The 23,920-nt window shown below is 58.3% G+C and overlaps 2 protein-coding genes across 3 annotated transcripts in view; both read left to right on the top strand.

The window, feature by feature from the left end:
• Positions 1 to 6,871, top strand: part of PRKD2 (protein kinase D2) — a 34,353-nt gene extending 27,482 nt beyond the window's left edge. For both annotated transcript variants that reach the window (XM_036416378.2, XM_036416377.2), the window contains exons 16-19: positions 1,442 to 1,540; positions 2,750 to 3,017; positions 6,124 to 6,209; positions 6,423 to 6,871. In XM_036416378.2, the coding sequence (XP_036272271.1) occupies positions 1,442 to 1,540; positions 2,750 to 3,017; positions 6,124 to 6,209; positions 6,423 to 6,635 (666 nt within the window). In that variant the 3' untranslated portion in view covers positions 6,636 to 6,871. The remainder of the gene's footprint in view (positions 1 to 1,441; positions 1,541 to 2,749; positions 3,018 to 6,123; positions 6,210 to 6,422) is intronic.
• Positions 6,872 to 14,440: 7,569 nt separating this feature from the next.
• DACT3 (dishevelled binding antagonist of beta catenin 3) lies at positions 14,441 to 23,702 on the top strand. Its single transcript, XM_036416379.2, is given in 5 exon segments — positions 14,441 to 14,773; positions 20,444 to 20,540; positions 20,722 to 20,874; positions 22,176 to 23,086; positions 23,088 to 23,702. Coding segments are annotated over 5 exon segments (1,911 nt in total). The 5' UTR covers positions 14,441 to 14,524; the 3' UTR covers positions 23,589 to 23,702.
• The last annotated feature ends 218 nt before the right edge of the window (positions 23,703 to 23,920 follow it).

The following is a 23,920-nucleotide window of genomic DNA, read 5'->3' on the forward strand; positions in this document are numbered from 1 at the left end:
TCTGTTTTTCTGCTTCTTGCCTGCCCCACCCCAAGTCCTGGGCTCAGCCTTCACTTCTTTAGGCCTCACAGCTGCCCTTCGAGGTAGGTATCCCTAGAACCCGTCTTACAGGTGAGGAAACTGAGGCGGAGGGAGGGGCCTGGGGCCTGCCCAAGGTCTCAGGGCCAGGAGACGGTCCGGTGAGATGTGAGCCGGGATCTATCCAGCTTCCAACCTGCCCCCTCTCCTCCCCACATTTGCTGGGGCGGGGGAGTCACCAAACGGGAGCCCAGGAGATGTGCAGTGCATGCTGGGACCTCGGTAATGAGGAGGCGGGACCTCCGCAGTGGCTTTCAAACAGCTTTTCTGTCCTCAAAAGTCACCCAGCGGAACAAATATTTACATTCTAAGACAGAAATTATAGCTTCTTGCTTACATCTCTCTACTTCCTGTGTATTTTGTTTTTTCACAGACTCAAGGAAAACTGTGGTTCCTACTGATAAATTCTTACAAATGGGATCATGTTTTTGTTTTTGTTTTTTTGTTTTTTAACAAAAGTTCAGTTTGCCAAATAGAATACTCTTTTAAAAATAAATTATTTTCAATTTTTATTAAAGTTTTATATGTGTACATATGCTACCATTGCCCCCCCATAAAAATTATTATTATAATTTTATGTTTTTATTGATTTTAGCGAGGAAGGAAGAGTGATAGATAGAAACATCAATGATGGGCGAAAAATCATTGATCGGCTCCCTCCTGCACACCCCCTTCTGGGATGGAGCCCACATCCCAGGCATGTGCCTTGGACCAGAATCGAACCTGGGACCCTTCAGTCCGCAGGCCACTGCTCTATCCACTGAGCCAAACCGGTCAGGGCTGTCCTAAGCACTTTATATGCATCTACTTGTTTAAGCCTCACAGCAACCCACAAGGATGGTACTGTCATCGCTCCCATTTTACAGATGGGAAAACTGAGACCCAGAGAGGTAAAGTGACTTGCTAAAAGTCACAAGCTGATAGGCAGAGAGCCAGGTTTTCCGCGGGGGAAAGGAAGAGGAGGAGGAGAAGCCGATTGATATATAACGCATGTCGCATTGGTATTGTTTTGTATTAGTTTCATACCGGATGAAAAAAATAATCACTTTAACTGAGTCACACAGTAGTGCCTCCTGGAAACCGTTGCTGTACTGATAGCTCCTTTTTAGCAGGAGCTCAGCACGTGCCGAGGCCCTCAGGACCTCCCCAAACCTCCGCAAGCTCAGCCTTTCCAGAGCCGTGCGTTCAGCTCCGATCTCACGCAAATGGTCCAGGCTCTGAGCTTTTTCTCTGGTGTCCAATGCCCCCGTGGCCCCCGCCGCATCCTCGGGGCGCAGAGCGGCCATGGGTGACGTGGAGGGCAGCTGCTGGAGGCAGCGTTGGGGCAGGACCTGTCCTCTGTCTGACCGCTGCATCTCCGCAGATCCTGGTGGCGCTGAGGCACCTGCACTTCAAGAACATCGTCCACTGCGACCTGAAACCAGAGAACGTGCTGCTGGCCTCAGCCGACCCGTTCCCCCAGGTCAGTGATTCCCTGGATCTGGGAGTCCGGGGGGTCCGGCTGCTCCCGTGGCGGGTGGCGGCAGGTAGCGCTGCCTGAGCACCTCTGCGCTCTGTGAGGCCCACTGCGCTCTGTGAGGCCCACTGCGCGCTGTGAGGCCCACTGTGCGCTGGGAGGCCCACTGTGCGCTGGGAGGCCCACTGTGCGCTGCGCGCTGTGAACGCCCTCTGCGCGCTGGGAGGCCCACTGTGCTCTGTGAGGCCCACTGTGCGCTGTGAGACCCACTGCCCGCTGTGAGGCCCACTGTGCGCTGTGAGCGCCCTCTGTGCGCTGTGAGCGCCCCCTGCGCGCTGTGAGACCCACTGTGCACTGGGAGGCCCCCTGTGCGCTGTGAGCGCCCTCTGCGTGCTGTGAGGCCCACTGCGAGCTGTGAGGCCCACTGTGAGCTGTGAGCGCCCACTGCGCGCTGTGAGCGCCCACTGCGAGCTGTGAGACCCTCTGCGCGCTATGAGCGCCCACTGCCAGCTGGGCGTCTATTGAGCTGTGAGCTTTAGATGGATTGACTCCTGGAGGGCCTCCTGACAACCCTGGAGGATGGTGCTAGTCTCCTCCTGCTCCTCCTCCTCTTTCTCCTCTCTTCCTTCTCCTCCTCTTCCTCCTCTCCTCCTCCTCCTCCTGCTCCTCCTCTTCCTCCTCTCCTCCTCCTCCTCCTCCTCCTATTCCTCCTGTTCCTCCTCTCCTCTTCCTCCTCCTGCTCCTCCTCCTCCTGCTGCTCCTCCTCCTCCCTGCTCCTGCTCCTCCTCTTCCTCCTCTCCTCCTCCTCCTCCTCCTCCTATTCCTCCTGTTCCTCCTCTCCTTCTCTTCCTCCTCCTCCTCCTCCTCCTCCTCCTCCTCTCCTTCTCCTTCTCCTCCTGCTCCTCCTCCTCCTGCTGCTCCTCCTCCTCCTCCTCCTGCTCCTCCTCTTCCTCCTCTCCTCCTCCTCCTGCTCCTCCTCTTCCTCCTCTCCTTCTCTTCCTCCTCCTCCTTCTCCTCCTCCTGCTCCTCCTCCTCCTCCTCCTCCTCCTCCTCGGACAGATGAAGAAACCGAGGCAGCAGAGTGGGAGTCACTGGCTAGTGAGGGAGGAGCCTGGACCGGACTAATGTGTGATGTCTCCGGATACCGCGGTGGGGCCTGGTGGGTGCAGCCCAGCACCCTCAGGCCCTCCCCTCCCCTCCCCTCCCCTCCCGCAGGTGAAGCTGTGCGACTTCGGCTTCGCGCGCATCATCGGGGAGAAGTCCTTCCGCCGCTCGGTGGTGGGCACGCCCGCCTACCTGGCGCCCGAGGTGCTGCTCAACCAGGGCTACAACCGCTCCCTGGACATGTGGTCCGTGGGCGTCATCATGTACGTCAGCCTCAGCGGCACCTTCCCCTTCAACGAGGACGAGGACATCAACGACCAGATCCAGAACGCGGCCTTCATGTACCCGGCGTGCCCCTGGAGCCGCATCTCCGCCGGAGGTGTGTGCGGCGAGGGGGGGCCCCAAACCCCAAACCCCGCTCCAACCCTCAACCCTCCGCCCGCGAACACCCCGCAGAGGGCTGGGCGGGAGAGTGGGCAGGGCCACAGGGGTGGCTCTGGAATGGCCTGGTGCCCCTGGGGTGGGGCCTGGCCATGGGTGGAGCCTGAGGTTGGAGCCTGTCTATGGGGTGGGTTCTAGCCATGGGGTGGGGCCTGGGTGGAGCTTAGCCATGGGGTGGGCCTGGCCATGGGGTGGGGCCTGGGGTGGAGCCTGGCCATGGGGTGGGGCCTGGCCATGGGGTGGGGCCTGGTCATGGGTGGGACCGTGGGGGTGGAGCCTGGCCATGGGGTGGGGCCATGGGGTGGAGTCTGGCCATGGGGTGGGGCCTGGGTGGGGCCTGGCCATGGGGTGGGGCCTGGTCAAGGGTGGGACCGTGGGGGTGGAGCCTGGCCATGGGGTGGGGCCTGGGGTGGAGCCTAGCCATGGGGTGGGGCCTGGTCATGGGTGGGACCGTGGGGGTGGAGCCTGGCCATGGGGTGGAGTCTGGCCATGGGGTGGGGCCTGGGTGGGGCCTGGCCATGGGGTGGGGCCTGGTCATGGGTGGGACCGTGGGGGTGGAGCCTGGCCATGGGGTGGGGCCATGGGGTAGGATCTTGAAACTGTAAGGCGCCCTGGCCCTAGAGCTGCGGGGCAGGGCCTCGGCCCGGACTCAGGACCGGACTAGGTTGTGTGGGTTGGAGATGGCACCAGAGGCGCTAAGACAGACCCTTGGTGCCTTGGGGGCTAAGCTGGCGTGGCCTGTCTAGGACCAGGAGGGGCTGGACTGAGGAAGCGAAGGGCTGGTTGCCAGGAGAGGAGACGGATCCGCCCCAGGTGTTAGCTGGGGCCTGTGGTCTTTGGGGTTGTGACCCTGAAAGGGTTGACCCTGCAAAAGTGGGAGGAGTCTGCGGAGGGGGGGCGCCAGGGGACAGGCTGGAGGAGCAGGGCTTGGCTAAGTTGCTGTGTGCTGGGTGGACTAGGAATTGGGGGCTGGGGGGGGGGGCCAGTGAAAGAGGGAGCTGGTTTAGGGATGTGGCCTGAGGAGGGGCAGGGCCATGGAGGGTTTTTGAAGCTAAGTCCTTGCGCCCCCAAATTTGGGGCGGAGCCAGGTGTGGGGCTAGGGCAGTGGTCGGCAAACCGAGGCTCGCAAGCCACGTGCGGCTCTTTGGCCCCTTGAGCGTGGCTCTTCCACAAAATACCACGTGTGGGCACGCACGTACAGTGCAATTGAAACTTCGTGGCCCATTCAGTCGTTGTGCTGTTGATATTTGGCTCTGTGGACTAATGGTTTTGCCCACCGTGGGGCTGGGGCAAGGGCGGGGCTAAGAGAAGAAACCCTAAATAAGTCAGAACAAGGAGATCAGGACAGAGGGAGTTTGGGAGGGAGGTTAAGAAGACAATGATTTACTCTCAACAATGTATTCAACAAGGACCTGTTGAGTGCCCTACTATGTGCCTGATTCGGACTGTCCTGGATTCTGGGAATACGGAGATGATTCAGAGGAAGGATCGTGTGGAGAGAAGGTTGAGCGGTCTGTGAACAGGGGCGGGGGTGGAGTCTTAGAGGGGGTGAGAGTGGGAATTCCCGGAGACCCGGAGCGATCCGGAGGTCCTCGGCAGGGAGGCGCCCGGTAGGCTGTGTGCGGGAGAGAGTTCGGTGGCGGATGTGCGTGAGGGAGCCGGTGGGCGTTGACCAGGCCGTGCAGACAAGGCCTGCACTCAGAGCGGCTCACACAGTGAGGCCCTTGTCCTCAGGCTCCTGATCGAGGAGGGAGCCCCGGACAAGCGCTGGCTTGTCTTCAGTGCCTGGAACCCGCGAACCCCCCTTTTCCCGGGGAGCAGGCCTTGGTCTCCGGGCCCCGCAGGAAACCAGTGGCAACGACCATCCGCTGACACTGTTTATTTTCATTCGCTGACCATGGGCGTGCAAGTGAGCTTTTGGATTTCCGTGGTCCAGACTGATGTGACGTTTCCATTTTACATAAATTTATTTCGCCTTGTAAAGCGGAGGGATTTACAACAACACCGTGTCGGTTTTTACGTAGGTTCAATAGTCACGTGGTTCGAAATGTTAAATACACAAAAGGGTCTGCAGTGCAAAATCTCTCTCCTTTGTCTACCATTCTTCCCAAAGGCAGTGGCTATTGCAAGTCTCTCTCTCTCTCTCTTTTTTTTTTTTAAATATATTTTATTGATTTTTTTACAGAGAGGAAGAGAGAGGGAGAGTTAGAAACATTGATGAGAGAGAATCATCAATCAGCTGCCTCCAGCACACCCCCCACTGGGACTGTGCCCCAACCAAGGTAATGCCCTTGACCGGAATCGAACTTGGGACCTTTCAGTCCTCAGGCCGACACTCCAGCCACTGAGCCAAACCGGTTTTGGCTGCAAGTCTCTTTTATAGTACTTGTGCTATTGTGTGGACATATATTCTCTTTTTACACAGATGATAGCATATTATATGTGCTGGTATATATATATATATATATATATATATATATATATATATATATATATATATATATTGATATATATTGATATCAGAGAAAGAGAGAAACGTTAATGATGAGAGAGAATCATTGATTGGCTGCCTCCTTCATGTCCCACACTGGGGACCGAGCCCACAACTTGTTGCATGTGCCCTGACCGGAATCGAACCCGGGACCCTTCAGTCCACGGGCCAATGCTCTATCCACTGAGCCAGGCCGGCCTGGCAGTACGTGCTGTTTTTCCACCTTGCCTTGCCCACTTCACATTATATCTTGGACAAATGAGTTGGCTTAAAGAAAAATAGTACTAAGTGAAGAGTAGAACAGATTTAACTGTCTGTGTATGACAGAACGTACGAAGGTGACATAGGAAGGGGGAAACTGAGGCAGAGACTTGGAGCGTGTGTGCCACATCTGTATGGGGGAAACAAGTGTGTGATTTAATGAGGAAATGGGTGGGTGAGTGGTTGGTGCGGGCGAGGACCTGAGCCAGCTGGGCCGGGGCAAAAGGAAGGTCTGGACGGGCAGCAGGCAGGCCGGTGGCCTGTGGTGTGAGCTGTCTCTCTCCTCCCGCAGCCATCGACCTCATCAACAACCTGCTGCAGGTGAAGATGCGCAAGCGCTACAGCGTGGACAAGTCTCTCAGCCACCCGTGGTTACAGGTGACGCAGGGGGCGGGGCTGGAGCTGGGCTTCTCATTGGCCGGGCAGGTAGCGAAGGGTGTGGCCCATTAGAAGGTGGCCGGCCCTCCCATTGGCTGGCTATGGGTAGAGCTAGATCCCTATTGGCTGCGCAGGTTGTGGGGGCGTGGCCTCACCTCGGGTACCTGGCCGCTCCCGGTGCAGCCCCAGCTAACCCCGTTTTCCCGGGCCCAGGAGTACCAGACGTGGCTGGACCTCCGGGAGCTGGAGGGGAAGATGGGCGAGCGGTACATCACGCACGAGAGCGACGACGCACGCTGGGAGCAGTTCGTGGCGGAGCACCCGCTGCCCGGGCCGGGGCTGCCCTCCGACATGGAGCTCGGCGGGGCCCTCCCGCCGCAGGACCACGAGATGCAGGGGCTGGCGCAGCGCATCAGCGTCCTCTGAGGCCCCGCGCCCCGCCGCCTCCGGACGCCGACCTCCCGCCCTCCCCCCGGGAAGCGGCCCTGCTCCCCTTTCCTGCGACGGACTCTCTAGGTCGGAGAAGCGACTTCTGCCCCAGCTGGAAGGGGCACGCCCCGGGGAGGAGCGTGGCGGGGATGCGGGGAGTTGTTTCCAAGGTTCATTCCCCAACAATTAAAACGGACTCATCTCTGGCCCCGGGGCCACGGCCTCTGGCCACACATCTGGATCGTCAGTCTGTTCACCTGGAAGGAGGCTGCCTGCAAAGGCGGGGACAGAGTGGGGACGCTTGGAAGGAGGCTAATGGCTGGATAATATAGAGGAAGGATTGCCAAGAGGGGAGACTGGGAGGGGGAAGGTGTGGAGGTGGCATAAGGAGAAGAGGGGAGAGAAGAGATGAAGAGTTAGAAATCCCTAGGAAGGGGATGTCCGTCAGCTCTGGTTGAGCATAGACCTATGAACCAGGTGGTCACTCACTGTTTGGTTCCCAAGTCCATCGCCTGTGTGGGGCGTGCAGGAGGCAGTCGATCACTAATTCTCTCTCCCTCCTCCTCTCTGAAATCAATTTAAAAAAAATATTTTAAAAACGAGTTAGAAATGGGGGAGAGGTGAAAGGAATATGACCGAAGGGGGAGAATGGAGAGAGAAGGGACGTATTTAGAAAAAAACAAGTAATCCCATGGCTTGTTTGATGCATTTTCTAGTTGGTGGTGTCATTACCAACCACAACTGTTAATAACGACAATGCAGTTAGCAGAGGTCTGGCCTGTAGTGTAAACCTGGCACACACTATTTTCTGTTTTAAACTGATGTGATGACTTCTTCGCCCTGAATGTGCCCATTCTCTGGTTCTTCCATTTGTCACACTGTGCAGGGTGATGGATGCTGTGGACATGGGCATGGTGGTGACCTCAGGGGGTTCACCAGCCAGTGCGGAGACAGTCCTGTGGGGAGCCCAGGTGGGTAGGGCAGCCTCCGGGGGTCGGCGGTCAGGGAGGGCCAGTTTTCTGAGCTGGCATGTGGGCCCGGGGGTTGTGAGCAGGAACAGCCATCCGCCAGGCTCACGCTCATACTCACACAGCTTCCTTAGACACTCGTCCTGCGCCCTGAGGGACCAGCAGAGTTTAGCAGCCGATGGAGGCCAGTCAGCGCCTGGAGCTTGCTCTTCATCTTCCCAGTTTCTATCAACTAGTCCCATGGTCGGCAAACTCATTAGTCACAGAGCCAAATATCAACAGAACAACAATTGAAATGTCTTTGGAGAGCCACATTTTTAACACTTAAACTTCTTCTAATGCCAATTCTTCAAAACAGGCTCGCTCAGGCCGTGGTATTTTGCGGAAGAGCCACACTCAAGGGGCCAAAGAGCCACATGAGGCTCGCGAGCCGCAGTTTGCTGACCACGGAGCTAGTCCATTTGCTGGCCAGTGTTCCAGGGCTGCAGCTCTTTATTTTTTTATTAATATTATTTTTTAACTTTTTAAATATATTTTATTGATTTTACACAGAGAGGAATTGAGAGGGATAGAGAGTTAGAAACATCGATGAGAGAGATACATCGACCAGCTGCCTCTTGCACACCCCCTTCTGGGGATGTGCCTGCAACCAAGGTACGTGTCCCTGACCGGAATCGAACCTGGGACCTTTCAGTCCGCAGACCGAAGCTCTATCCGCTGAGCCAAACCAGTTTTGGCTCTTCTTTATTTTTTTAATTCTATTGATTTTTTTACAGAGAGGAAGAAAGAGTAATAGAGTTAGAAACATCGATCAGCTGCCTCTTGCACACTCCCTACTGGGGATGTGCCCACAACCAAGGTACAGGCCCTTAACGGGAATCGAACCCGGGACCTTTCAGTCCCCAAGCCGACGCTCTACCCACTGAGCCAAACCGGTTTCGGCTGGAGCTCAGCTCTTTGATCTGAGAGAGCTAAGTGAGCCTTAGTCCGGGAGGATCTCTGGATGAACCAGAACACCTCTGAGACAAACCCAAGCTCGCACTAGTGGGGAGTGTCCCTCAGACTCCATCCTGAGGGCCTCTCCCTCTGCAACTGGCCTGCGACCCAGGAGTGTACCCAGTGGAGGGACAAAGCCATCTCCAAGGGCAGACACCCAGGCGAGGAAATGTATGAGAGGACTACTCAGGCCTGATCCTTAACAAGTCTGTCTTAGCAACTAGGTTTAATATTCTGAGGCCAGAATTAGAGACATGATCAAAACAAACAAAAAAACAACAAAACACTTTATGTTGCCCTAGCCGATTTGGCTCAGTGGATAGACCGTCAGCGTGTGGACTGAAGGGTCCCCTGGTTCAATTCCGGTCAAGGGCACATGTCTGGGTTGCAGGCTCCACCCCAGTAGGAGGCGGCCGATCAATGATTCCCTTTCATCATTGATTTTTCTCTCCCTCTCTGAAATAAATATTAAAAACAAACACTGTCGCCCTAAACCGGTTTGGCTCAGTGGGTAGAGCCTGCAGACTGAAAGGTCCCGGGTTCGATTCCAGTCAAGGGCATGTACCTTGGTTGCGGGCACATCCCCAGTGGGGGGTGTGCTGGAGGCAGCTGATCAATGTTTCTCTCTTATTAATGTTTCTAACTCTATCTCTCTTCCTTCCTCTCTGTAAAAAATCAATATATATATATATATATATATATATATATATATATATATATATATTTTTTTTTTTTTTTTTTTTTTTTTTTTTTTTTTTAAAGCAACAAGAAAAACAAACACTGGGCACAGGATTGTCTCCCCACTAGGGGGCGAACCCCTGCAGGCAGGGCCTGGGGTCTCTCGGTCACCACCATTCCCAAACAAAAACCATGTTACCTGGGAAAATGCCTCCATGACTGAATTTCATGAGATAGCCCAACATTACGAGGATGCCATGGCAGGTAAATCAAATGCACTGTAAGGTCCTACAACTTAAATAATTAGACACAAAAATGTCAATTTTATCAAGGCCATCAGATATCACAAAACCTAATCATGATAGAGGCACGTGTGGATACTGTAAAGGAACACCGGGCTTGAGACTGTCCTCTGTACCACACACAAAGGAACGGAGGCCTGAGATTCAGTCTCCCAGTGACTGCCTTCCAGCAGACCTTTTGTCCATAAACACCCCTCAGCCCGCAGAGGGCATGACCCTCCCACGGATGATCTGGCTACCACCAGATGAGTAGATACAGGAGGCACCCCACCCGGTATCTCACAGCCACCACCACACACACACACACACCAATGGTTGTGAGAAGATTCCACAATTTGGCACATGGTTTACCCTTGTCTAAGCCATTCTCTATCTTGGTAGGTCCCTTACTACCCAACTCATTTTCCTTCCTTCCTTCCTTCCTTCCTTCCTTCCTTCCTTCCTTCCTTCCTTCCTTCCTTTTTTCTTTCTTTCTTTTTCTTTCTTTCTTTCTTTCTAAAATTATGATTGCTTTTTAGAGAGAGGAAGAGAGAGAAACATCGATATGAGAATATCAATTGGCTGCCTCCTGCATGCCCCCTATCAGGGATGGAGCCCAAAACTTGGGCATGTGCCCTTGACCGGAAACTGGCCACCTCATGGTGCCTGGGACAAAGCCCAGCCAACTGAACCGCCCAGGCCAGGGCCACTGGTTGGTTCCCGTATGTGGCCTGACCAGGGGTCCAGCCTGCAGCCTTGGCATAGCAGGATGACTATCGAACCAACAGGGCCATCCAGCCAGGGCTCCCAGCCAGGCTTTCACTCGAGTTACTTCAATAAATCTTTCCGGATGCGATGTTCTATAAATCCGAAGTGTTATCATTGTACATTGATGACAGAGCATCTCTCTCCCAGTCCCTGACTGCGCTGTCCACCCTGGTCCTCCTCCCTTCCTCACCTCACAAGCAAGCAGCCCCCCGACCTGTCCCCCCGCCACAAGCCGTGCTCTGCTCACCTGCATTCCCGGTTCTCTCTGTGCCTCCAGCTCAACCGACACGGTGCGTCTCAGAGGTGGAACCTCTGAGAGTGGAAAGAGATCTTTCCATGTCACTCTGGAAGCTTCCTGAGCGTGCTCTGACACCGAGGCTCTGCAGAACCCCCCCCCCCCATTCATGGCCTCCTCAGACTGCCTCCAGCCCCTGCAGCACCCCCATCTCCTCCATCAAGGGCCCCGATGTTACCATTGGGATATGGTTAGTCCAACCAAGAGCAAGTAGTCAAACCCAGTTCCCATGAATTCCCAACCCAACACCAGCCTGGACTCTAGCCATACCTCGGACACCACCCACTTTACTGCATTAGCATCCCCTTTGCTTTCTTTCTTTCTTTTTTGTTAAAATATATTTTATTGATTTTCTACAGAGAGGAAGGGAGAGAGACAGAAAGTTAGAAGCATCAATGACAGAGAAACATCAATCAGCTGCCTCCTGCACACCCCTTACTGGGGATGTGCCCACAACCAAGGTACATGCCCTTGATCGGAATCGAACCCGGGACCCTTCAGTCCACAGGCCGACGCTCTATCCACTGAGCCAAATCCGTTAGGCCCCTTTGCTTTCTTTTTTTAAAAAAAAATATTTTTATTGATTTTAGAGATGAAGGGAGAGGGATAGAGTCAGAAACTGATGAGAGAGAAACATCGACCAGCTGCCTCCTGCACACCCCCTACTGGGATGTGCCTGCAACCAAGGCACATGCCCCTGACCGGAATCGAACCTGGGACCCTTCAGTCCACAGGCCGATGCTCTATCCACTGATCCAAACCGGCTAGGGCCCCTTTGCTTTCTTTCACATCCTCTGCATGTACATTCAGTCTCATCTTGCTCTCCCCTGGGAATGTCAGCCGTGCACACAGATGGATGGTTACGCCTCAAGGTTCCACCGAAGCCCCCGCTCACTTTTCTCTGAATGCTAATGTGAAGGCTCTGGTCTTTCCTCGCAGTTCCTCTCTAACCCGACATGCGCATGGTCTTCTTGTCCGCTCCGTTCATTTCAACAAGTCCCTGACCCTCAGCAGCTACTCCCCAGCCCTTCCTCCCAGGGTCACAAGGAATCAAGGAACATATCACAACCATGCCAGTCACAATTCAGGACATGACCCTGCACCTGAGGGCAAACCTTATCCCCAGCACATGTTTATCATCTCACCTTTACCCAACACTGACAGAGAATGCGGCTGCAGATGTCTGGGCCTGATGTGGGTTGAATCGTGTCCTCCACACCCTCGCCCTCCCTCCCCCAGAAAAAGCTATGCTGAGGTCATCCAATACCTCGGTGACGTAATTAGAAGAAGGATCACTGCGGAAGGTGTGAGCATTGTCCCACATTCCTCCTCGCCAACTCCTCCCAACTCCACCAGGAGTTTGACCATTTGCTATGACGTGTGCTGGCCCCCAGAAGGGAGCTCCCAGGCACTGAGTGAGCCAGGCGGGGGCCTGATCTCCCCTCCAATGGCCCGGCAGATGGTGAGCAGTGGTGGCTGCAGGGGGCGGGGCTGCGGCCCAGCTCCCAGGTGCTGAGGGAGCTGGGCAGGGGCCCCATGACGCAGGTGGAGGTGGGGACCCAGGAACCCAGGTACCACCCAGGGCCCAGAGGTCAGCTGGGATCCTGCCCTTCCAGGCCAGATAGATGCTGGCGCTTTGATCGCTGGCCAGGCCTAGTTATCAATAAGAACATCGAGAGGCCAAAAAGGAAATCTGCAGAGTTGCTAATGCTGTCCCAACTTCAAGGACCAAGCAGCTCTCTTCACTTCCTTCTCAGAACCCTCTCAACTCCCTCTGGCTTCAAAATTTGGTTTTAATTTATCTTCCTAGGAATACCCATCTTCAAATGCCTGCTAGACCAGAAACCTAAACATCTCGAGATCCAGTATTTCATACAGCCAATGGTTCAACTGGTTTTGCATACACAACGGGGGTGAAAAACCAATCCTGACATCATCAGATCCCCCTTTCATCAATCCCAATCATCTCCCCAAGTTGGAGAATTAAGGTCATTGAGGACAGATTAGGTCTGTCTTAAACAGGACGGGAATTGAATGAAGTTTGTCTCTACTAAAGTCCAGGCTTATGTTTTCCCCTGGACTCTAGATTATTTTTTCCTTATTTATCAGATCCTTCTGTGGCTCTTTATACATGGAAGGCACCACTTTAAGCACTTGGCCAATATATCACTTAACCCCCATAACAACTCAATGAAGTAGGCAGTACTCTGGTGCTCACTATACATACTGGGGAACTGAGGCACAGAGAGGTAAAGCACGTTTCCTAAGGTCACACAGCTGGAAAGTGGTAGAGATGGGTCTGTCCTGTGACAGTCTTGGCTCTCATTCTCTGCTATTGCCTCTCCAGCAAACGACCAGGAGGTCACTCATAAAAGACTGAGGTTCTCACAGGATCTTCTGGGCCCTGGCTTTTGTTGTTGTTGTTAATCCTCACACGAGAATTTTTAAAATTGATTTTTAGAGAGAGTGGAAGGGCAGGGGAGGGACACAGCGAGAGAAACATCGATGAGTCTCATATCAATTGGTTGCCTCTGGAGATGGAGCCTGCGACTATGAAACATGCCCTTCACCGGGATCGAACCAGAGATTCTTCAGTTCGTGGGTCGATGCTCTATCTATTGAGACAAACCAGGCAGGGCAGGGCCCTGGCTTTTAAGAAGTCAAGGACTGTCTGAAAAATGGTTATGACTATTGGAGCTAGATCCATCTCCTTGAAGGTTGTAGGGAAGCACGTTCGGCGTAGTGACACAGGCTGGCCGCCTGGGGGCGCCAGCCCCACTCTCGGAGCCTGGAGAGGGAGGAGGGAACCCGGGAAATCAATGTCAGGCTCAGACTCTTAGGGTCACAGAAGGTTGAGAACACAGCATCTTAGGAGCCGAGAACAAAGCCTCTTAGAACGTAGAACAAAGGCCCCTGGAATTGTAGAATGGTGATCGCAGAGCCTCGCAGCATCTGGGAGACAAAAGGCTCTTTAGATTCTGTTCTGCCCGAATCATAGCGTTTCCACCCAGGTTCCTAGGATTCCAGAATCTGGGATATAATTCCAAATTATATTTGGGATATAACCGATCTTAAGACTCTCAGAAGCAAGACTGGCTACATAATTGGCGAGGCCCAATGTGAAATGGAAACAGGGGGCCCCTTGTTCAAAAACTTAAGCATTTCAAGACAGTAGCAGCAGAACGTTAAAACTAAGCTCCTGGATCTTCTTAGCTGGCCGCATGCAGAAGTATATAATTTTATGGGAGTTTCTTGATCTTAGCTAGACCGGCCCTCTAGCTTTACGGCCGGATGTCTGGGAAGGCTCCGTGGGAGAGGAAGGCACCATCAGGGCTCGGTCCTTTAACCCTTTCCTCCTCCTGTTCAGCCTCAGAAGCGGAAGGCGGCTAGGAGTTGGGGGGAAAGGAACCTCTGCCAAACTGTCACTTGGACCCGCTCTCTATTTATAGAACACCTCTTCCCCGGCTGCCCGGCCGGCCAATGGCAGCCAGACCCCGCTGCGGGCCCGGAGAAGCACGGACCAATGGTATTGGAGCGAGGGCGGGCTTATTTCATTGTAACGCGTGGGGGGCGTGGTCACGGACCAATGGCAGGCCAGCGTGGGGGGGCGTGGCGGAGAGCACAGCCAGTAGGCAGCCGCGAAGCTGCGAGCATGCGTTGCGTGGAGCGAGTGGGGCGGGGCGCGGACGGCGGAGCCATAGGTAACGGTTGCTGTGCGGCCGGGGGCGTGGCCATGCAGATGAGGCGCGGGTGGGCGGCCCAATGGGCGGGCGCCTATGCAGATGAGACGGTGACAGCCGGGCCAGCGGGCGGGCGGGCGGGCGGGCTGTCGGGGCGGGGAGGTGGGACCCGCAGAGGTGGCCGCGGGGCCCGGCTGGGCTGGGGCGGGGGGCCGCAGCCATGATCCGGGCCTTCTCGTTCCCGGTGAGCCCCGAGCGGGGCCGGCTGCGGGGCTGGCTGGAGGGCAGCCTGGCCGGGCTCTGCGAGTTGCACTGGCTGCGGGAGCGGCAGGAATACCGCGTGCAGCAGGCGCTGCGGCTGGCCCAGCCCGGAATGGGGGGCGCCGAGGCCGAGGACGAGGAGGACGCCGACGAGGACGAGGATGCGGCGGCGGCGCGCCGGGCCGCGGCGGCCCTGGAGGAGCAGCTGGTGAGGGGTCGCCTGTCCGTCCCTCCCTCCGCAGCCATCTGTGTCTGTCTGTCTGTCTGCCTGTCTGTCTGGGTTGGATGCTCCTATGCCCATCCCGGTTGGGGGGAGGGGTGCAGGGGAGGGGGTGGGGCTGCAGACCCTGGAGTCTGGGTGGCGGGCGGGCGGGCGGGATGTGGCCTCCCCACCCCCAGGCGCGGGAAGGAGGGGCTGCATCACCCCTGTCGGAGCCTCTAGAGATGCACAGGCCCCATCCCTCGCGCCCCTTCCCCAAAGGAAATGTTTTTGGGCGCCAAGTATGTGTCCAGCCCAAGGGACCAGGACTGGGCATGCGTTGTCTCTCTGCAGCTTGGAGGGTGAGAGGAGATAGTCCCCATTTTACAGAGGAAGAAACTGAGGCTCAGAGAGGGCAAACGACTCACCCAAGGTCACACAGCCGGGATCCAAACACGCCCCAGTCTGGGGCCCGGCTGCCCGGGCTCCATCTTCCCTAAGTGCGGGTGTGCTTGGAGATCTCGGGAGAGGGGGTGGGGGGCGGCTCAGGGGGAGGGAATCTTAGGGTCCCCAGAGGGAAGCTCACAGTCCCCGAGGTCCCCACGGTGATCTTGACCCTCCCGTGTCTCTCTCCCTCCTTTCCTACCTCGTCCCAATCCTGCTTAACCCAAGAGGAGGCTGGTTGAGGTGTCTGACTCCTGGGCCCTGAGGCGCTCTCATGGGGGAGATGAGGCAGGAGTCTGCACTCTTGTCATTCTCCACTCGCCCTCCCCTCATTCTTGCTTCTCTGCCCGCTTCCTGGGTCCCTCCCTCTCCCTGCTCACCGCCACCTCTCTGTGACTTGCTGTGTGCTTTCTCTCGCTCTGCTCCTCCCTTCTGCACTTCTCTTCCTGCCCCAGGTCCCCGTCCCTGTCTCTCTCTTCCCCTCCCCCCAGCCCGCCGGGCCCCAGACCCCAGCTTCCCCCATCCCCAAGCCTGTGGGTGGTCAGAGCTTCCGGTTTGGGGAAACCTGAGCCGAGGTGGCGGGGGAGGGGGCTCTCCTTGCTGCTGACCTCGGCTGCCCCCACCCCAGATGGGGACTGGAGAGGGGGGACCGCAGCCAGACTCCCAGGCTGCACGCCCAGCCCCTCCCCGGGCGGGAGAGGGACCCTGCACATTCTTCTCTGGAAACAGAAACAGCTGTGGGAGGCCCCACCCCCTCCCAAAGTTAGAGACACATTGTGGGGGCCTCCACCCGCTCCTCCACCCTCCCCCGGCAGGCTGTGCCCCTCGCCGTCCCTCAGCCTCTCCCTCCCTCTGCCTCAGTCTCCCCTGCCTTCCCCCCTCCCTTTCCCCATCTCTGCCTCTCAAACCCCCTCCCCCCCACCATGAGGTGGTAGTAGAGAGGCCTCTCCCCCTGCCCACCACACACACACACACACACACACACACACACACACACACACACAGTCTCCAGGCGAAGCTCTGTCCCAGCGTCAGGGAGGAGGCGGCAGCAGGCAGCGGGAGGGAGGGAGCCCCACAGAGAGAAGCAGAGAAAGCGCTAAATATAAACCCCTCCGGCGTTAGGGGTTCCTGGGTCCTTCTGAAGAGGGGGCGGAGGTTTCCACTCGCTCCTGAGCCTTTGTCTTACTACGTACCCCTCCCGGTCCCTCTGAAGCAAGAACGCTAAGCCAGGCGTCATTCATTCCTGATAATAGTGATGGCTATGGCAGAGAGAACAGGCAGGATTCCTGGGGGTGCGGGGAGGGGGGGTGGTCCTGTTCTCTCCCGCCAAGGAAGATCCCCTTCCAGCAGGAAGGACTTAAGTTAGACTTGCAGAAGGACTTCCTGACAGAGAGCAAGGGAGTTGGACACAGACTAGGGGAGGAACGAAGGCCTGGAAAAGTTTGTGCAAAGGGGTTAGGTGTCCAGGAAGCCCTAACCACATTCGGGTCAAACCTGCTGGAGCTTGACACACACACACACCCTGCAGCCCACTAGGCACCCTGGGCAAATGGGGATCCAGATTCAGACCAAAGACCTTCTGGTCTTTTAAAGATTCATGCCTTTGCAGCTGGAAAGAATGAGGTCAGACTTAGAATAGACTGAGGGAGGGTGAGTTGGGGGTAGGGGGTGAGGGGGGGGGGTCCAGGCACAAAGGGGAGGCCTCTCCTTTCTGTCCCCCTAACTCCTGCCTTCCCAACAGCGGCAGCACTGAAGTGAGACCTGAAGAATTGACCAATATTTATTTTTAATGACACGAGTAAACATGATTTTATAGTTTTCCTTGTTGGACATTCAGAGCGTTCACGTAATGATAAAAGCTAGCATTTCTGAAGGGTTTAGCAGGAGCTGCTGTTTTTAACTCACCGAGTTCTCACAGCAACCCAGTCAGAGAGGGAGTGGAAGGACGCCCTGTTACGGAGGAGGAGACCAAGGCCCAGAGAGGGGAAGTCACTGCTCAGGGCCACACAGCGGGGAAGCGCCAGAGCTGAACTGGAACCCTGGGAACTGGGACCGAGCTGTGCCTCCTCAGCCACTCCATCCTCCCAGCCAGGAGTCCTATCCCTCATGGACTCCCTGAATGCACTCCCCCCCCCCCCCGCCCCACACACCACCTCTGTGCCACCTGTGAGCCCCCTGAATGCACCCCCACACACACACACACACCACCTCTGTGCCACCTGTGAGCCCCCTGAATGCACCCTCCCCCCCCACACACACACCACCTCTGTGCCACCTGTGAGCCCCCTGAATGCACCCTCCCCACACACACACACACCACCTCTGTGCCACCTGTGAGCCCCCTGAATGCACCCCCCCACACACACACCACCTCTGTGCCACCTGTGAGCCCCCTGAATGCACCCCCCCACACACACACACACCACCTCTGTGCCACCTGTGAGCCCCCTGAATGCACCCCCCCCACACACACACACACCACCTCTGTGCCACCTGTGAGCCCCCTGAATGCACCCTCCCCCCCACACACACACCACCTCTGTGCCACCTGTGAGCCCCCTGAATGCACCCTCCCCCCCACACACACACCACCTCTGTGCCACCTGTGAGCCCCCTGAATGCACCCTCCCCACACACACACACACCACCTCTGTGCCACCTGTGAGCCCCCTGAATGCACCCACACACACACACACCACCTCTGTGCCACCTGTGAGCCCCCCCCCCCACCTCTTTGGGTGCTTATTCTGGCAGAAACGGCTTACATACCCAAAATATCAAGTTTTGCTTTGCTTTTGTACACAACCCAGGGTCTTGGGTGAAGTCCCAGAGACGGTGCCAGTGGCTTTCAAAATGTGGCCCACATGGGGCCTGTTAGAAATGCTGTTTTGGGGGCTTGGACTGCCTGGCATCAGAAGTTCTGGAGGGACCCCGCAATTCAGGTTTTAACGTGCTCTCCGGGTGCTGCTGACCCACCCTCACCCGACACACCCTGCCCTCTCCTTCCTCCACTCCACGCTCTCTTCTCACTGCTTCTTCTTCTTCTTCTTTAATATATTTTATTGATTTTTTACAGAGAGGAAGGGAGAGGGATAGAGTTAGAAACATCAATCAGCTGCCTCTTGCACACCCCCTACTGGGGATGTGCCCGCAACCAAGGTACATGCCCTTGACCGGAATCGAACCTGGGACCCTTCAGTCCGCAGGCCGATGCTCTGTCCACTGAGCCACACCGGTCTCGGCTCGCCAGTGCTTCTATGTAGAAATGTCTTCCTTCCCTGAGAGCTGTTGTCTAGCAATCTGCTGCACACTCACTCCTTCGTGCAGACTTTCCTGAGCACCTGCTCTGTGCCAGGCACCGTCCTGGGCACCGGGGGTTGGGGAGGGGCAGGAGGGAACAGAACAGTGAGGACGCTCTGCTGAACAAATGCCAACCTGATCTATGACGTTAAGCCTGGAGGGCATTGCCACAAGGAAGGAAAAAGGCAGGGCCCTCGGGGTGCAGGATGAGGGGGAGCTATTTTGGAGGGCGGGTGGGAGAAGGGATGGATGGGGTGAGCAAAGTTTCTGAATGAAACAAGGGAGCGAGCGAGGCGGAGGGAGATGTGGGGGACACGGCCTCCTGAGGGGGGCCCAGGCCAGGCACGTGCAGGGAATGGCGAGGCCAGTGTGGCTAGTGCAGTGAGCAAGGGGGCACATGACACAGGGCATGCGGGCCGTGGTGATCTGTTTTGTAGCCACCCCTGCCTGCACAGCTCGGCTGCCTCCCTGGGCTTTGCTCAAAGATGGCGCCCCCCTGAGCACCCCTGCACGCCCAGAGCAGGAGCCCAGCGTGCACGCTCCGTCCTGCTGCCTCCCCTGCCATAAACCAGCCCGGATGGGGGCTTCTGTGCAGGGGGATGGGGCCCGGGAGAGCAGTCACCGGAGTGGGAAGCAGGGGGAGGGGGTGTCTACCCGGAGCCGGCCGGGCTTGCTGCCTTAAATAGGCAGCGCTGGGCGCCGGCCCTCCCGCCCCTCCTCTTGCTCCCCTCCCTCCCCTTCCCTCCCGCCGGCCAGACAGGCCGCTTTTGTCTGAGGTCAACCGCCAGCTCCCGCCGCTGCCCCCCTGCCTCACCCGGACCCCCGGGGACTCTTCCTGGCTCCGGCCCCATTTCCCCAAATGGTGCTGCTAAGTTCTAGGGTCTTAGAGACCCCACCAGGGGGGGTTCGGCTCCTGCCCTCACCCGCAGTCCCTGTCACACTCCCCTCAAAGCCTTTTCTTTAAAAAATGCTTTAAAATATATTTTACTGACTTTTTTACAGAGAGGAAGAGAGAGGGATAGAGAGTTAGAAACATCCTCTTGCACACCCCCTACTGGGGATGTGCCCGCAACCAAGGTACATGCCCTTGACCGGAATCGAACCTGGGACCTTTCAGTCCGCAGGCCGATGCTCTGTCCACTGAGCCAAACCGGTTTTCACCGTCGTTTCTTCCCACCTGAGAGGAAGGGGTCCCCCCCTGCAGCCACAAGGAGCCAGGAGAGACCCCACAGACATTCCTAGCGGGATGAGGAGCAGGGGGTGGGCACCGGGGGCTTCTGGGTGAGGATGGAGCAAGAGCAGGAGGCAGACATGGTCCCGGGGGGCAAAGGGACCCACCACTGAGGCCAGGAAGGCCCTGCCATGAGGCATGGGGGTGCTTTCTGAAGTGAGGAGCAAAACATATGAGTCATAGGGTCAGTCTGCACCAGAAAGGACTCGGGAACTCTTGCAAAGGAACTTGCTATCGGCGGGGAAGGGGGAGGAGGAGAGGAGGAGAGCAGGTCAAGGGTGGGAGACGGCAGAGCAATGGCTAGGGGATCTGCTAGGGCCTGGACACACCTTTCAGCAATGAAGTGCCTCTAAAGCAAGAAGGACTGAAGTTAGACTCAAGGAGGCACTTTCTGACAGGGGCTACGGGGCCATGAGCACGGCTGGAAGAGGCAGGGGGAGGGAGGGGATCTTCGGAGGCCTCTTCACCCTGCAGGGAGTGAGGTGGCTGCCTGAGCACTGCCTTTAGCCAGAGGACTTTCTGAGGATCCAGGGGCAGAGGTCTTAGCGGGATCCTGGGACTCAGGCCCCGCTTTTACCCATGTGAAGTCTGAGCCTCATGGTCAGGGTGGGACTCCGCCCGTGAACTCTGGGACTGGGGGGCTGGGACAGGCAGAGGCCTCGGGGGTGCCCTCTGACCGCCCTGCTCTTGCCATGCCCCTTCAGGAGGCCTTGCCCGGACTCATCTGGGACCTGGGCCAGCAGCTGGGAGACCTGAGCCTGGAGTCTGGGGGCCTGGGACAGGAAAGTGGGCGCAGCTCAGGTGAGCACGGGGAAGGGGAGCAGGGTCCGCCTGGGATGCCCCAATGTCTCCCACCGCCCCCCCCACTACGGCTCCCCCCCCCCCCCCCCCCCCCGTCTCTGTTGCTTGGTGTCCTTTCTCCACCCCCTGGGGTCCCTCCAGCCAAGCCCCTTTTTCGTCTCTCCCTTTCTCCCCAATGCAGGCTTCTACGAAGACCCCAGCTCCACGGGAGGTCCCGACTCGCCACCCTCGACCTTCTGTGGGGACAGCGGCTTCTCCGGATCTGGCTCCTATGGACGCCTGGGTCCCTCGGAGCCCCGGGGCATCTATGCCAGTGAGAGGCCCAAGTCCCTAGGTAAGGTGGGGGCGGGGGTGAGGCCCTGGCGGCCAGGGAAATGACGGTGAGAAGATGGTCTTGAGCACACCTCTGAGTCAAACCAACCTGCGTGCGGATTCTGGCTGCGACCTTCCCTCTCGTGTGGTGTTGAGCATGTCCCTTCTCTCTAGGCCTCAGTTTCTCCATCTGTCAAATGGGATTTTCCTCCTAGGGAAGCTCTGGGTATGCAGTGAGCCTCTGCCTTGGGGCACTGGACTGGGCACAGGGAGCCTCTCAGTAATCAGGATCTGCTGTTATTCATTCATCCCAGCTCCGGAGCCCCGGCTAGGTGCTATCCTGGCACTGCTCTGGGGGTGAGGGGTACGGCAATGAAAACAGCCCGTCCTCACAGCACTGACATTCTAGTGGGCGACATAGGTAAGGTGACCAGGCGTCCCGATTTTTAACAATTTGTCCCGCGGCGTTTTATTTATTTTTTATTTTATTTTATTTTTTTAAACATATGTTATTGATTTTTCACAGAGAGGAAGGGAGAGGGACAGAGTTAGAAACATCGATGAGAGAGAAACATCGACCAGCTGCCTCCTGCACACCCCCTACTGGGGATATAGCCGCAACCAAGGTACATGCCCTTGACCGGAATCAAACCCGGGACCCTTCAGTCTTCAGGCTGATGCTCTATCCACTGAGCCAAACCGGCGTCGGCCTGCTGCATTTTAAAAATCGGGACTTTTTTAAAACGCCGCGGGACAAATTGTTAAAAATCGGGACTGTCCCGCCTAAAGCGGGAAGCCTGGTCACACATAGGTAACATACAAGATAAGTACGTGCGCTACAGAGGGGATTGGATACCGACAAATACAACGAAAAGAAAATGGGGGAAAGAATTGCAATGTTACAACATATGTTCAGGGAGGGCACCGCTGAGACTGTGTGTCATTTGAGTGGCACCAGGAAGTGAGGGCGTGGACCCCTCAGGTCTCCTGAAGGAACAGCATTTGCAGGAATGGGGTAACGGCAAGTGCAAAGGCCCTGAGGCCGTGTGGCTGGCCTCTGCACCCGGGGGTCACTCTGGCTGGAGACCTGTGACTGTGGAGGAGGGGGTTAGGGATGGAGGTCAGAGGCGGAGGAGGACCGTGCAGGCTGCTGTGAACCTGAAACAAGGGGAGGGGTGCGGGCAGGGTTCCTTCCCTTTCCCTTCCTTATTTTATTCTTTTCTTCCTTTCCTTTTAATAGGAACGGGACAATAGCAGGCGCGTTGGGAAGGGGCTCTGAGAGCCTCGCCCACTCCTCCTTTTCCATGTTGCTTCCTCCCCCAGGAGACGCCAGTCCCAGCGCTCCGGAGGCGGCGGGAGCTCGGGCACCGGTGCCGCGGTCCTTCTCGGCCCCCTACCCGACGGCGGCGGGCTCCGGGGGCTCGGAGGCCTGCTCCTCGGCGGAGCGGCGGGCCCGCGCGGGGCCCTTCCTGACGCCCAGCCCGCTGCACGCCGTGGCGCTGCGCAGCCCGCGGCCCTGCGGCCGCCCCGCCGCGGACTCGCCCGACGCCGCGGGCGCGGCGGGGCGGCCCCTGGACGGCTACATCTCGGCGCTCCTGCGCAGGCGCCGCCGCCGGGGGGCGGGCCAGCCCCGGACGAGCCCCGGGGGCGCGGACGGCGGCCCGCGGCGCCAGAACAGCGTGCGCCAGCGGCCGCCCGACGCGTCCCCGCCCCCCGGAGGCGCGCGGCCCGCGCCCGAGCCCCCCGGGGAGCGCGCGGGGGGCCGCCCCGCGAGCCCCAACCCCGCCGCCGCCGCGGGCCGCGCCTGGGCCTCGCCGTGGGAGCCGGAGGCGGCGCCCGAGCCCGCCGCGCCGCCCGCCGCGCCCTCGCCCCCCGACAGCCCGGCGGAGGGCCGCCTGGTGAAGGCGCAGTACATCCCGGGCGCGCAGGCGGCCACCCGGGGCCTCCCGGGCCGCGCGGCCCGCCGCAAAGCGCCGCCGCTGACCCGGGGCCGCAGCGTGGAGCAGTCCCCGCCCCGGGAGCGCCCCCGGGCGGCCGGCCGCCGCGGACGCATGGCGGAGGCCGCGGGCCGCCGGGGCTCGCCGCGGGCGCGCAAGGCCGCGCGCTCGCAGTCGGAGACCAGCCTGCTGGGCCGCGCGGCCGCGGCGCCCCCGGGGCCCCCCAAGTACCCGACGGCGGAGCGCGAGGAGCCGCGGCCCCCGAGGCCCCGCCGGGGCCCCGCGCCCACGCTGGCCAGCGCAGGCCGCGGGCTCCTGCCGCCGCTGGCGCTCCACGGCCGAGATCGACGCGGCGGACGGGCGCCGCGGCCGCCCCCGCGCCCCCGCCGCCCGCGGCCCCGCGCCCGGGCCCTCGCCGTCGGCTCCGCCGCGCCGGCTGCTCTACGGCTGCGCCGGCAGCGACTCCGAGTGCTCGGCGGCGGGGCGGCCGGGGCCGCTGGGACGCCGGGGCCCCGCGGGCGGCGGCGGCGGCGGCTACGGCGAGAGCGAGTCCAGCGCCAGCGAAGGGGAGTCGCCCGCCTTCAGCTCCGCGTCCAGCGACTCGGACGGCAGCGGCGGCCTCGTGTGGCCGCAGCAGCTCGTGGCCGCCACCGCGGCGGCCGGGCCCGCGGGCGGGGCGGGCGGAGGGGCGCCCGCGGGCCCCGCCAAGGTCTTCGTCAAGATCAAGGCCTCGCACGCGCTCAAGAAGAAGATCCTGCGCTTCCGGTCGGGGTCCCTCAAGGTCATGACCACAGTATGAGTGTGGGGGTTCGCTTGTGCTCCCCCACCCCCTCCTTCGTAGCCAATGCACCACCACCACATTCCCCCCCAAAGACCACCGTCTCCTTGGCTTCCAAAGACCCTTCCCCGCTGCCCCCTGCACGGTGGTCCCGGCGGAAAAGGCTCCAGATGGGGGAGGAGCCCTGTGTGACCCCGATGGGCTGAAGGCCCGGTTCCGCAGCCCCAGCCCGGGCCAGAACGTCCCCTCTCTCTGGACCTCACCTTCTTCCTCTGGACTCTGGGTGCACCATGGTATGCTGAAGGGGGAGTTCGGTTTGAATTTCCCCATTTAGTTTAGACACTTAGTCTGTG

This window comes from Pipistrellus kuhlii, unplaced genomic scaffold (assembly GCF_014108245.1).
Source record: "Pipistrellus kuhlii isolate mPipKuh1 unplaced genomic scaffold, mPipKuh1.p scaffold_m20_p_55, whole genome shotgun sequence".
Taxonomy (NCBI): domain Eukaryota; kingdom Metazoa; phylum Chordata; class Mammalia; order Chiroptera; family Vespertilionidae; genus Pipistrellus; species Pipistrellus kuhlii.